The sequence below is a fragment of the Lepidochelys kempii genome, chromosome 16 (genome assembly GCF_965140265.1).
Source record: "Lepidochelys kempii isolate rLepKem1 chromosome 16, rLepKem1.hap2, whole genome shotgun sequence".
Taxonomy (NCBI): Eukaryota; Metazoa; Chordata; order Testudines; family Cheloniidae; genus Lepidochelys; species Lepidochelys kempii.
The window spans coordinates 9723039-9736696 of NC_133271.1; the positions used below are offsets into that span (position 1 = coordinate 9723039).

At 42.8% G+C, this 13658-nt stretch overlaps 1 protein-coding gene across 1 annotated transcript; it reads right to left on the bottom strand.

Annotated features, from left to right (window-relative positions):
* Window positions 1–1214: 1214 nt before the first annotated feature.
* On the bottom strand, window positions 1215–12515 carry LOC140899192 (ficolin-2-like). The gene is made up of 10 exons (XM_073314217.1): window positions 12422–12515; window positions 10473–10586; window positions 9682–9735; window positions 9383–9418; window positions 8320–8364; window positions 7419–7454; window positions 6431–6558; window positions 5508–5637; window positions 4766–4900; window positions 1215–1639 (listed from the first exon to the last, which is right to left on the bottom strand). Exons 1-10 carry the CDS (start codon window positions 12501–12503, stop codon window positions 1392–1394), a joined length of 1008 nt encoding a protein of 335 aa, XP_073170318.1. The 5' UTR covers window positions 12504–12515; the 3' UTR covers window positions 1215–1391.
* Between the last annotated feature and the right edge of the window lie 1143 nt (window positions 12516–13658).

The window sequence follows — 13658 nt, forward strand, 5'->3', positions numbered from 1 at the left end:
CCGTGAAGTCTGATGAGTGGGACTGGCAATGGCAGAGCCTCCATTTTGGTTGGAGGCCCCACCGTCTTCCCCCGCTGCCTGCTAGGGCTCTGACTCCAGCTCCGCAGGCAGCAGCAGCTGTGGTTTGCAGCGCTGACTCCCGCGGCAGCAGGTCTGGCTTTGGCAGGAGCCGTGCTGATGGCTCTAGCAGCAGCAGCTCTGGTGCAGGGCGTGGACCTGGGTGGGGCGTTGGGATGGGTGGGGGAGCAGAGCAGGAGGTGCAGAAGCAGGGATGGGGGCTGTGGGGGGTGAGGGAAGAGAGAATGTGGGACTTGTGATGGCACATGGGGTCCACAATAAAAGCCTGCACCGAGGCCCTTCTTTTTCTTCCTCTGCCCCTGTCACAGGGAGAGGGAGATGGGGGGAGGGGGTGGGACTAGGGGTCCAGTCAGCATTTGCTGTTAAATTGTTAAATCTTCCGCTGGGAATAATACCAGCATAAAGAGGGGAGATTATGGCCTGTTCTGCCTCACAAGGCACCATGGGCTGGGCGATGGGACTTTCTAGTGCAGGTTTAGCCTGAGATCGTCTCAGTGCTCTTCTATTTCCACCCTCACTCTATTTCGACATGACCCTTTTGCAGCTGCAACGCTGCTGGCAGAGGTAGCTCCCCTCTCTTGTACTCCCCAGGGTAGCCAGGCAAATAATGTCCCCTTCTGCCCAGGGCACGCTCTGCCCACAATGTTCACGATGCAGGGCCTGGCACATTTGGTCTTTAATGCTATTGAACTGTCTTGTGTGTACAAACAAATCTGAGATGTGGAACTCATTGAGCAGCCCTTGCTTTATTGACAGAGGGGAAGGTTCTCCAGAGGCAGACGCAGCATCTGAAGGTAATGAGTCCTGAACACCACAGGAAGAATTGCATGGCAATGGTAGGAGCTGTCGTGGTGCTTCTGGTAATGGAATCAAGAGACAGCAGAGCCATGCGGGAGAGGAGACATAACCTAGACAGAGCTGGCTGACATTTCTCAAATTATGAGCTCTTCTGTGGACAAACAGCCTTTGAAAAAACATGAAAATTTTCATGAAATATCACCAATGTGGTTGTAATGTTTTGTTTGGCAGGAAAAGAAATCATACTTTTTTAATGCACAAAACATAAGAGCTAAAATAGGTTAATTTATATTCCTTTGAAATGAAAACAACTGAAAAATTCAGTGTTTCCCCACAAAACTATTTTAATCTTTTTTTACCTGCTCTAGTCCTAGTGCACTGCACTGGGTAAGTGTCTATGATGATGTCTGCCCCCTCCTGGCTAGTGCATAAAGAAAAGATCTTTAGTGTCAAATTCAGATTAATGTTCATTATGACAGGCCGATAACTGCTATATAAAAGCTCAGTATAATTGGCTACACGGGCCTGATTTTCATCTCTGCCATATTGTAGGAGTAGTTGTACCATTTGGATGACTTCCAGTTTACCCCATTAGCATAGCTTTCATGGGCTCCTCTCAGGTATAATCCATTCAGGTTGGATGTATGACAATCCCTGTACCACCAGGCCCCTTTAAAGGCTTCAGCACAGTTAGCTGGAGACCAGTCGTTGTCACGGTCGTAGGTTGAAAACATCATGCCGTTTTGCGTTGTTAAAGAATCCCCTGTGGGAACAATTGGGTTTATTTATTACATGTTTTTACAGAGACAAGGTGGGTGAGATTCTCTTCTTGTTTGTTTACGTTTTTACTGTTCAGTTCCCACAGCCCAGCCTGGTGACTCTGCAGTGGTGTTACTAAATTTCTCCCTTTCCAGGCATCAGAAATCTCCCTGGGGTCAGGAGAGAGATTACAGTTCTATTTCTAGTAAGGAACATTTTTCACCAGGCCATATTCGGAGTGTATCTCCACACAGAATCGGATAGGAAACTCTTCAACCTGTCATGACTTAACTCAAAGACGAAAGTCAAAAAGGTGCTGATCAGGGAACATCTATTAGCTGATTATGCTGCCCTCATAGCCCGTGATGAAAATCTGTTACAAGAATTCATGGACCTCCTTTCAAGTACCTGTCAGTCATTTGCACTCACCATCAGCATGAAGGAAATGGTTGTATTACAACAGAGGGTTCCACAAGATCCTTCAATCGCCTTAAATGCCAACCAGCTAGAAGTAGTCCAAAAGGTTTTAGGTTCTACAGTGACCACCAACCTCTCACTGTATGAAGAACTAAATGTTCGCATTGGAAAGGCTGCCACCACCTTTAGCAGACTAACTAAAAGAGGATGGAACAACTCAAAGCTGAACATCAAAATGCGAGTGTGCCAAGCGTGCGTCCTCAGCACTCTCATGTGTGGTGGGCAAATTGGAAGACGGACGCATACGCAAGGACAAGTGATACGAGGAGCTCTCAGAGGGAACAAGAACATCAGGACATCTCAAACTTCACTATAAAGACACACTCAAGCGAGATATGAAGGGATTTGGAATTGATCCTGACCAATGGGAAATCTTGGCAAGTGATCGTAACAAGTGGTGCCATCAGCTCCATCAGAGTATCAAAGTCCGTGACAGGAGCTATCTCCTACAGCTTGAAGAGAAAAGAGCCCACTGGAAGCAAGCAGCTCCCAACCAAGATAGATATATTTGCAGCAACTGCCAAAGAGCAGGCAAATCTTGGATTGGACCATTCAGTCACAAGACACATTGCAAACCAACTACATCAGAGGCTGCAATTCCCACCGTCTCTCGTAGATGAAAGGATGCCAAAAAATGATAGTCTGAGTTCAGTTACACCACTATAAATTCGGAGTAACTCATTGTAGTCAATGTGTTCAGTCCTTATGTGTTGTGAAATCAGTTTGCACCATTGTGATGGTATAATGTGAGCCCAATATGCTCCTAACACTAATAGCTTAGCAAGGAGTCTGTGGAGGATTCAGGATCATAGATTCACAGAATCATAGAAATGTCGGGCTGGAAGGGACCTTAAGAAGTCATCTAGTACAACCCCCTAGGCAGAGGCAGCCCCAAGTAAATCTAGACCATTCCTGACAGGTGTTTGCCCAACCTGTTCTTTAAAACTTCCAGTGATGCGGATTTCACAACCTCTGTTGGAAGCCTATTCCAGAGCTTAATTACCCTTATACTTAGAAATTTATTTCTAATATCTAACCTAGATCTCTGTATAACAGATTAAGCCAGTCACTACTTGTCCTACCTTCAGTGGACATAGAGAACAATTGATCACAGTCCTCTTTATAACAGCTCTTAACGTATTCAAAGACTGTTACCAGATTTCCCCCCCTCAGTCTTGTTTTCTCAAGACTATACACATCACCAGTTTTTAAACTTTTCCTCATAGGTCAGGTTTCCTAAATGTTTTATCATTCTTGTTGCTCTCCTCTGAACTCTCCAACTTGTCCTCATCTTTCCTAAAGTGTGGTGCCCAGAATCGGACACTGTTCTCTGGCTCAGGCCTCACCAGTGGCTTTTTCTGTTCCTTCCTAGGTGTAACTTATTTTGTGCCTTAATCATTTTGATGTTGTCCTTACATGGATATGCTACTCTTTTGTACTTCTCCTTCGCACTTTGTCCACGTTTTCACTCCTTCCTTTCCATAGAATAAAGACATCTGTGATTTCATGAACACTTTCACCCAAATTGTCTTCCACCTTCAGATTCGCTACCATTTCCTCCCTGTTCATCAGAATTAAGTCTAAGATGGGTGGTCCCCCCCGGTTACTTCCTCCACAAAACGGTGTCCGCAATACATTCCAAGGACTTCCAAGAAGTTGTGTGTTTTTCTTTATTACTTTTCCAACAAACGTCTGTGTAGTTAAAGTCCCCCATTACTATATTTATTATCCTTTTTTTCTTTACCGAGAGACTATCAATTGGTCTGCCTCTCATCTACTCCTGCAGCAGAGAACAAGTGTACATATTCTTGCTGTATAATTCAACACCTTCTCCCTTTTTACCTTGCCGGTCCCTCCTAAACAAGCTATACCCCACTATACCAATATTCCAGTAATGAGACTCATCCCACCAAGTTTCTGTGATGCCACTTAAGTAGTAAATTTACAATTGTACTAATCCTTCCAGTTTATTCCCCATCCGCCTGGTATTTACGTATAGGTATCTGAGATGTTGAATATATTCCTCTACTGGTTACCCTCTTCTTCCTCCTCTGACCCTACATACCCCCTCCCCAAAAAAATCTAGCCCTCTGTTAAGGTGGCCCTTTTTTATGCTTAGCTGTTGGCTTTTGTCCCCTGCCCCTTTTAAACCTATTTAAAAGCCCTTCTCCCTAGGGGGCTTGTGGGTGGGCCCGAGCAATCCTGCAGTGGTGTGTAGCAGACTCTGCATGCCACAGAATATTCCTGTCTCTGGTATCCGTGAGTCTGGATGAATAGTTTGCCTGAAATGGGGCTTATTTACCCACCCAGTGACTTGTACCAATCCTGGTGTGCCTACTTAGTTTAATTCAGATATTTCTATGGGGCATTAAGATCTAATTCAGGAAAGCAACCCAGCAGTAGCTGTGCCTACCTCTGCTTGTTATTCTGCGTTCAATCCTTCATTAGGCAGGATATCCCTATTATACTATATGTTCTGTTGTCACTTGACCTAGTGTTTGTCCTCTAATAGTTCAGCAGGAGAATAACTGATGTTTCCTGACAGACATGACCTCCACAGATTACCTCGCCTTTTGCTTCTGCCATTGACTATTCTGCATCACTTTTGCTTTCCATTTTTCCATCTGCCATAAAGGATGAGCTCAGAACCTACCTGCAGTGCCATTCACAAAGGGTCCAACTATCAGCGTGTATGTCTCAGCCTCTCTGGCAATTTTGAACGATGAGAATGTAGCAAATTCATAGTTGTTGTCAAAATCTCTGAGATCGATGCGAAGCTCGTTGGGAACTTTAGAAAACAATTTGAAAGCAAAATGTTCAGCACCTTCCATTAGTGTTTATTACTGTTATTGAATGTTTTTATTGCAGAAGCCCCAAAAGGCTCCACACACAAATCAGGCTCCCTTATGTTGGGACCATTATGATCATCTAGTTTGAATTACCTGCATCACACACATCACAGAATTTCACCCACTGATTCTTGAATCAAGCCAAATATATTCGTATTGACCTTTAGCAATTCGATTTCCATCCACCAACCTGACCTCCCTATTAAAAACCTGCTCCATGTTATGCTTTGCGAAGGTAGTTCAGAATCGATGACCTCATCCAGGCTGTAGTATCCCTTATTGCTGTACTGTGGGCGAACCACCCGAGGACAAAATGCTGCTCCAGGAATCATGACTGGATTCAGCCCATCTACAACAGGATTACTGGTTTCAATAGCTTTGTGTTGCAGGCCTGGCCTGTAAGGAACAGGAAGCGGTGTCTGCAGCGGAAGCGTTACCTCTGCCGATTAGTACAACTCTATACCCTGTGTCCGTGGCTAAGTGTGGGAACAAAACTTGGTGGAGAAGGTTGCTGTAAGGAAAAGAATGCATCAGTGATGTCTTTACCAAGGAATGATAACAGATGGATATTTTCGTTCCCCAGCCAGAATTCTGACAGCTGGCTGCCAAAACCTCTTTTGTATGTATTCCAGTCACGGAAAAAATCCACAGAGCCATCCACCCGTCTCTGGAACACCTGCAGGGAAACAGGAGGTTCTTAGTTGGGAAATCCCACATTGTTTTCCATCCTACATAGAGCAGAAGACCAGAAACTCTGAGACTGTAAATCATTGGATAAGATTTAACGTGGTCAGATGTATTTCAGCCTCAGGTGACTATCGCAGAGGGAGGCTTGTCTCAGAGGATCATATTAAATCTTGGCAGCAATAGCATTAGGTAAAAGGATCACAAGGTCCAAAATCTACAGCACTGGACAAATGTCCTCTCAGACAGGATCTTTTAGACTCTAAAGCTCCAGGTTCCCTCCATGGAACCCATTGTGATCACAACCAAGTTATCGCCAGAACCAAGGACTAGGGAGGATTAGAAGGGCTCAGGAAGTGTCTGTGTTTTTATTTCAGCTAACCATGAGGAGCTAACAGCTTCAGAGCTTCTGTCCTCATGCTTTTCTGCTAGCTGCAACCCACTGGCTAAGGGCCACCTCCCATTCTTGGGACAGTAAACTGTTTGCAAAAAGAAAAGGAGTACTTGTGGCACCTTAGAGACTAACCAATTTATTTGAGCATAAGCTTTCGTGAGCTACAGCTCACTTCATCGGATGCATACTGTGGAATCAGTATGCATCCGATGAAGTGAGCTGTAGCTCACGAAAGCTTATTCTCAAATAAATTGGTTAGTCGCTAAGGTGCCACAAGTACTCCTTTTCTTTTTGCGAATACAGACTAACACGGCTGTTACTCTGAAACCAGTAAACTGTTTGTTGTTCAAGGAAAAAACATCCAATGAGCTTCATTATGCTCTGTTCTTACAATCCATCCTCCGCCATCTGTGTGCATGTCACACAGCACGGTCATGGCTTTACAGTCACTAGGGTAGATGGTGTACCAGCCGCTCATGCGGATCCCTCTAGCTAACAGCTCCTTGCAGTTCTTTGCTCCTGGTTGAAAGAAGAATTGAAATATGTAAATTAGTTGTATAACTCTCCTTGGAATAGGGATTCATGGGCTGCTTTACATTGCACTGAGGGCCAGATCAATTGCAGAATCAGGAAACTGGAAAAGAATCTTTGAATCACCATCTCCTCTTCTCCCCACTGTACTGTTTGGGAATTGGGTAGTATCCCTTTAAATAGAACTCAGAGGGATCACACACTATCTTTGGAAGCCTACCACAGCAGTGTATGTACCTAGCGAGGCTTTCCATGCTCTCTGTAGTTAGCAAACCAAATGATTTAGACTCCAGTGTACCAGTCTGGTTTGTATTAACTTTGTTTGGAAGAGGAAAAGATGCAACCACCTGCCTAACCCCATCTGTTCTGTGTGAGACCAGCTCAACCTGAACAGGGGATTGGCTCAATGCATATTAAAAACTCATGGAAATTGAAATGTGCACAAAGATTTTTACTGTAAGTCCCCATGCAGCCATTTTGAAATCTCTGTGAGTGAGAAGGGCTTTGGGTTATCGTGTGACTTGCGTGAGCATTCACCCCCCAAAAAATATCAGATACTCACAGGAATATTCACATCACAGTTTGTAAGTGAACCCACCAGCTGAAAGGTATTTCCACAAAAGATTCACTGGCTAATTGCTAACAGCAAAACACCTTCATTTTAAAAGATCAAAGTCTCCTTGCTGATAGTTTGAGAACAGCAAATGGTGAAAATCACGTGTGTGGGTGGGTGGGTAGTGTGGGGTGTTTTTTTTTTCTTTTCTTCAAATTTGTCTATCTCTAATGGTTTTTGATGTTTGGGTCTCTGGATGGAATAAGATGACATTTAATGGTCTTAAGAAACTCACCTTTCTTACACTGTCTTTCTTCCAGGTCTTTCTCCACTAGTCATGAAAAGAAACACAGTAGAAAGTGAAATGGAACCAGAAAACGTTCTACTGTCTTTTAAACTATGTAACTGGCCAACAGTGACAGCTGGGATAGCAAAGTACTCGTTATCTTGAAAATGCACAAGACAGGTATTTAATTGTGAAAATCCAAGTGCTAATGGATTCACACACACCTCTGATCTGAGCCTTCCAGCCTGAACCATCAAGATAGCTCTCATTAGGTAGCTAATGCTATTTTATAACCCTCTCATGAGGCTCCTACTTGCAGGGCTAAGAATTGGTCCTTAATAGACAAAGTTAATTGCTGGTCAGTTCGTAGGAGCAATGCCCACTAAGTCAGGGGAGTTGCATGTGCTTACGCTAGCTGTAAATTTGACTCAATATTCTTTTTAAAAAAAATTCCAAGTGACAACGGGAGAATAACAGTTAAATAAAGTACTGGTAGAAAAAGGGTCATTCCTTTAACTGGACATATAAATAGGATCCATTTCTTGTGATTCATACTCCCTACTCCTCGTATGTGGGAAATATAAGGAGGGGTAGGAGAAAGTAACCTTCTCTAGGATACACCTCCAGATCTACAGATTTCACTTACATTTCAGCTGTTCTCTCTCATACCAAAGGTCATCTGGCTAGTGTTGTTCCGGATGTTACAACAGATGGATGGCCACTTGTTTTTGTAGGCACAGCTATTTCTTTCTTTATATAGCCCAAATCTTACAGGAGGATCAGTGAGTTTGATATTGTGGACATGGTAACTATTCAAGAAACAAGCTTCTTCAGCCACTTAATTTTTAGTGCTGCAAAAATGGAACTGAAATAATGTGTTCAGTATAAAGGAGAGTGCAGAGGGTCTCACCAGGTGTTCCGGGGACTCCTGTAGCTCCCGGGGCTCCTTTATCTCCTAATAAAAGAACTCAGAATAAAATCCTTGTTTTACCTGGACGTCACCTCCATAATTCACCATCTCACTACAGCAATTGCTTGGGTTTAATTCTATGGAGGGGCTAGTTCAAGGCCTATTTACCAGCTACACTCCGCACAAATCTGCTAAAGTTGGCGTTTTGTGGGACTTAAGTGATGTATGTTGCCAACTCTCAGGATTTGGTCATGAGTCTCATGATAATTATTGTTTTCCTTAAAGCCTAAGCTCCTGGCGTCAAGTGGATATGACATGATTTCAGCCTTTGGTCTTAAAGAAAAAGTAAGTTTCTAGCCCTCAAAGCTACAGTGAAAGCTTCAAAATGTGACCCCCAGTGTCCCCTAAATACTCAAAAAGCAGAAGGCAAATAAAAAGAACACCAGATCTATTATTTTTACAAAAAGGTAAAAATAATACCTTTTAGAGACAAAGGTGCCACAAGTACTCCTTTTCTTTTTGCGAATACAGACTAACACGGCTGCTACTCTGAAACCTGTCATTATTTTTACATAATCTCATGATTCTAAAACCAGTCTCCGGATTTTTTATGAACCTAACTTAAGTTTTGGGGTTTGCAGTAGTGCATTTATCTTATCTTGTCTTCTGCATTGACTGAAATGAAATAGGCTTAGCCTATGTCTACACTGCAGTTGAGATCTATTTCCTGTGACTGCATTGGACCTCATGACATATCAGACATTATACTTAGAGCTGGGTGAAATTTTTCAAGATAATATTTTATGCAGAATTTTGAAATGTTCCAACTCTTCATTTTGGAACAACGCTGTGTTTTGTCATTTGGCTATTAAACAAAAAGGGGACATTCTTGTTTAACCAGAACCAATTTCATTTCAGCTTTTTTGTTTCGCAAGAAGCTTGAAGGAATACTTGTATAATGAAACGGGGCAGGGAGATTGTTGGTCCCAATTCCTCTATCACCGTGAATAGCACCATAAAGTGCCCTGCTCTGAAGTGAGAAGAATCATCTGAGGTCTCTCACCTTTCGCTCCAGGGGGGCCAGCAGGACCTCTTTCTCCTGATTGAACAAAAAATAAGTAAGTAAAGACTGATCAGAGATAGCGAGATCTTGACACTGGATCAGAACTGAAGTTCTGTTACAATAATGAACCCTTTATTGTCAAATATAGAGTGAGGGGAAGTTGTGGTGGTTTTTGGAGCCCAGATATTATAGGAATTGGTGTTTTATAACTAGCTCTAATTGATATTTGATTAAAAACTTATTTCCTGTTCTTAGGTCACCTATAGGAAAACACAGTTCTCTGCCCTTTGTTACTTTACCTTTTGGGCCAGTTTTCCCCTCCTTTCCGGGGATCCCCGGAGGTCCCCGTTCTCCTGCAAACACAGAAAACTGACTGAATATTTTCCAAGGTAGCGTAAATACTGAGTACATAATCCCCACCCACCGCCCCAATCTGGAATTACAAGAACTCATCTGTGTCGAAATTCAAAGCCTGTATCTGCATCTGGCTCGCTGAGTCCCTGATCTCACATCAGGATTCCCTAGCATGGACTCTTACATGGAGGCCCATTGAAGTCAAAGGGACAAGCATACCTTGCTGCCAGGTGAGAACCAAAGCTGATAAACAACCATTTTATACATGCTACCATTAAAAATGTCATGGCTCCTGACAATAATCATGATTTGCTCTTCTCTATACCCCTCATCCAAACTTCTCAGAGCGCTTTTCACAGATCAATGAAATGTGCCTCTGATAACCTCTGGGAGGTAAAGGACCATTATCGCCATTATATAGAGGAGAAAACTTGAGGCTCAAAGAGAGTGACTTGACTAAGGTGACACAGCGAGCCAGTGATAGAGATGGGGAAAGAACCAGAGGACTTGGTTGCCAATCTGACACCCCAAAGGGAATGGACAGTATTTCAGAGCTTGGTTATTCTGAAGCTCCAATCCCTTGCCATAGGATATGGGAGATGCCATGTGAGTTAGCCAGAGTTTCCTCATATCAGGGTTGAGAAGAATCTCCAACGTCTGAGCATATTACAAAACTAATTCCCATTTAAATCAGCACCAGTCATGTCTGATTCCCATTCAGTGCCTGGGAACGTACCTTTCATTCCTACATTTCCTGGGTATCCTCTGGGCCCTGTGGCACCTGGAATTCCAGGGAAGCCTTGGAGAATATAGAGTTTATCGGTACTCTTGTGACCCACTAAGCTCACCTCTGGGGAAAGAAATGAACCCATAATCAATTATTGTTTGCTTCTCAGGATCTGAAACATTCTGCAGAAATCTAGAGGGATAAACCCAGCAAATGAGAGCCTAGATAGTTCCTTGATTTTCTTTTCTCTATTAGTGATAAATTCAACATTTTCTTCAGTTCTTTGCATTTCAGAGACAATAGACTAATATTAAAAGTTGGGGGTTGTTACTATTAGTCTTTGTTTTAAGTTATAGTGGAAACAAAAGTTAAAAAGAAGTTATTAAATATTTGTATTCAAAGAAATCACTTAACACTTAATTTTGATGTACACATCCCTCTGCAGTGTTTGTAACCTGACCACTGCAGCATTGTGTCAGTTCATGAGAATCTTTCAAGGAAATTACCTACAGAGAAACAGAAGCCCTGGAATGAGTTACCTAGGGAGGTGGTGGGATCTCCTTCCTTAGATATTTTTTAAGGTCAGGCTTGACAAAGCCGTGGCTGGGATGATTTGGTTGGGGATTGGTCATGGTTTGAGCAGGGGGTTGGACTCGATGACCACCTGAGGTCCCTTCCAACCCTGATATTTCATGATTCTACGAAAAGTGGAATGAAATGCAGAGGAAAAACAAATAGCTGCCATTCAGTGAAGAAATTGTGCAAAAGTAAAATAATTTAAAAAACAGTTGTTCTTACAAGCGCAGGAAATACATTTTAAAGAACTAAATATGTTTTTTAACCTAACAGCCCCTCCCTATATTGTACACATTGTGAGATTTAAAATTATTTATAGGGACATCAGTGGAGAAAAATAGGGACATACCGGTCAGCTCTGTTGATGTGGAAATTTTTGAGGTAACAAAATGTGGACATGGGTAATATTGCCTGTGATATAGGAACTCTACCTCCTAATCTGGAACATTTGGGCATAAATTGTACATAGAAACTGATTTTGAAAATGATCATGAACGTAAGGAGATGAACCGTGAAGGCAGTACTGCTCTGAAATAATACATTAATTTATGCATAAGATGGCAGAGCCTGTATTCAATCCTTGTTTAGCAAACCACCCATTTCCTTCAAAGAGACCATTAGCTTGAATGAAGTCTCAACAAATTTGACTAAATCTTGCATAAGGATCACAGGATTTCATGATGAACTAAAATAAACCTTCAAATGCTGCTGGATTCTCAACCCAAAGCGCAGAAATGAAAGTGTTGACATGGAAAGAGTTGTATAGTGGATTTGCAGTGATAGATACACAACAGTTGCAATTTTATAAATAATCATCTTAATTTGGTAAACAAGAATTTTTAAAAGCAGAAGGATCTTAAATCACAGGCTCACTCTGAGCTTTGAAGATTGAGATTTTATTTTCCAGAATTTAGCTCATCTGCCTGTGTGGGTCGGTCAGTCACCAGATTAGAAAGGCTTTGGCCCCAATTTGCAAAGGAGATGGGAGCTTTAGACAGAGATTCCGGCAGCAACATAGGGAGGTTAGAAGATAGTAAATGAGCATGAGGGAGAAGAGGTCAAGTCAAATTTTGAAGAATCTCAATGGAGACAAGAGACAACGTTTTCACAACATGGTTTGCAAAAACTGTGTCCTATTTTCTGAACACCTCTCGTCTGTGTTGTGCATGTCTATTGATTAATTGATTGATTAATTTCTACAAAGGAATTTTGTACAAAGAAGCTGTTCTTTTTATCATTTTAAAAGCACCCTGAGCAGACAAAGCACTTTATAGACGTGTAGGACAACAAACATTCCTGAACAGTTCCCAGTTCTCCAGGGTCCAGGTTGGCAAGAGCCACAGTATGAAATGCTGTTGGGAACAGGATTGTCTTTCACTCACCTGGGCAGGTGTCCTGAGCCTGACAAACCGTTGCTGCTAGACAGAGTAAAGAGAGGAGAGTTTTCAGAGCAGTTCTCCCCATGGCTGGTGCTGGTCTCTGCAAGGACAGCTCCACTTGTCTTCTCACCACCTTCTCCTCTCCTTTAGTATTTCAGTCCCTTTAGGCCTTTTATATGCAATAACGATAGAGCCTAGAGCAAATAAAGCTCTCTGCCTCTGGCATCTCAGCGCCTCCTTCCCACTCTCCACATTCCAGCAGTTTCCACTGAGATTTTTTTGCTGCAGTGGTCACAACTGGAGCTGATTAAATGGCCTGATAGGAGACGTTCAATACTGGACTAGCAGCCGTTGCTTCCCCCGCACAGCAAATGCAGTATCGTGCAATGACGATTACAGAAAGGGAGCCAGTCTGAATCTTTCCTCACAAAGTTGATTCCTGTTTATGTGTCTTCTGAAATAGTAAAATAGGGTGCCAAATAATGAGCCAAAACTGACTTTCTCCATCCTGTCGAAGCCCCCTGTTGGCTTCAGTGGGAACCTTTGGGAGAACAAGGAGAGCAGGATTGGGTGGATTTACTCACCAACTGCTCTATTACTATTATGTCTATGACAGTAGCCACAGGAGGCCTCGTGTCAGATTGGACCCCCCTGCGCTGGGTGCTGTGCAAACCCCCAGTAGGAGCCAGTCATGGAGGGATTGGTTCCAAGACCGGAAGTGACCATTGTGATCATCTCGTTTGACCTCCTGTATAACGCAGGCCACAGAACTTCCCCAAAATAATTCCTAGGGCAGAGCTTTTAGAAGAACACCCAATCTTGATTTTAAAATGGTCAGTGATGGAGAATCTAGCACAACCCTTGGGAAATAGCTCCAGTGGTTAATCACGCTCGCTGTTAAATATTTACACTTTATTTCCAGTCTGAATGTGTCTAGCTTCAACTTCCAGCCATCTCTGCCCCAAAGACTTTACGATCTAAGCAGCCAAGACGAATGAAGGATGGGGGGAAATAATTATTATCCCGATTTTTGCAGTGTTATGTGTGCCTGTGTCATAGAACTAATAAATAATAATGATGCATGCCCAGGCCATATCTGCTGATATACCACTGCTGCATTTTCCTACATGTCCGTGTGATTTTTCAGTGACTGCTGCTCCAGATGGCAGATCACTGCCAAGGTTCATTTCTTTATGTGCACATGTGTTTGCATGATTCCAGTCTGTACAGCAAGAAGGCA

What these genes read in the sequence shown, in the direction of transcription:
- LOC140899192 (XM_073314217.1), bottom strand. Translation starts at nt 12,503, where the DNA reads ATGGGGAGAACTGCTCTGAAAACTCTCCTCTCTTTACTCTGTCTAGCA. An exon ending in TGGCCCCCCTGGAGCGAAAG is followed by an intron (nt 8,365 to 9,382) that starts GTGAGAGACCTC and finishes TTCTTTTATTAG; the next exon opens with GAGATAAAGGAGCCCCGGGA. An exon ending in CAGATGGCGGAGGATGGATT is followed by an intron (nt 5,638 to 6,430) that starts GTAAGAACAGAG and finishes GTTTCCCTGCAG; the next exon opens with GTGTTCCAGAGACGGGTGGA.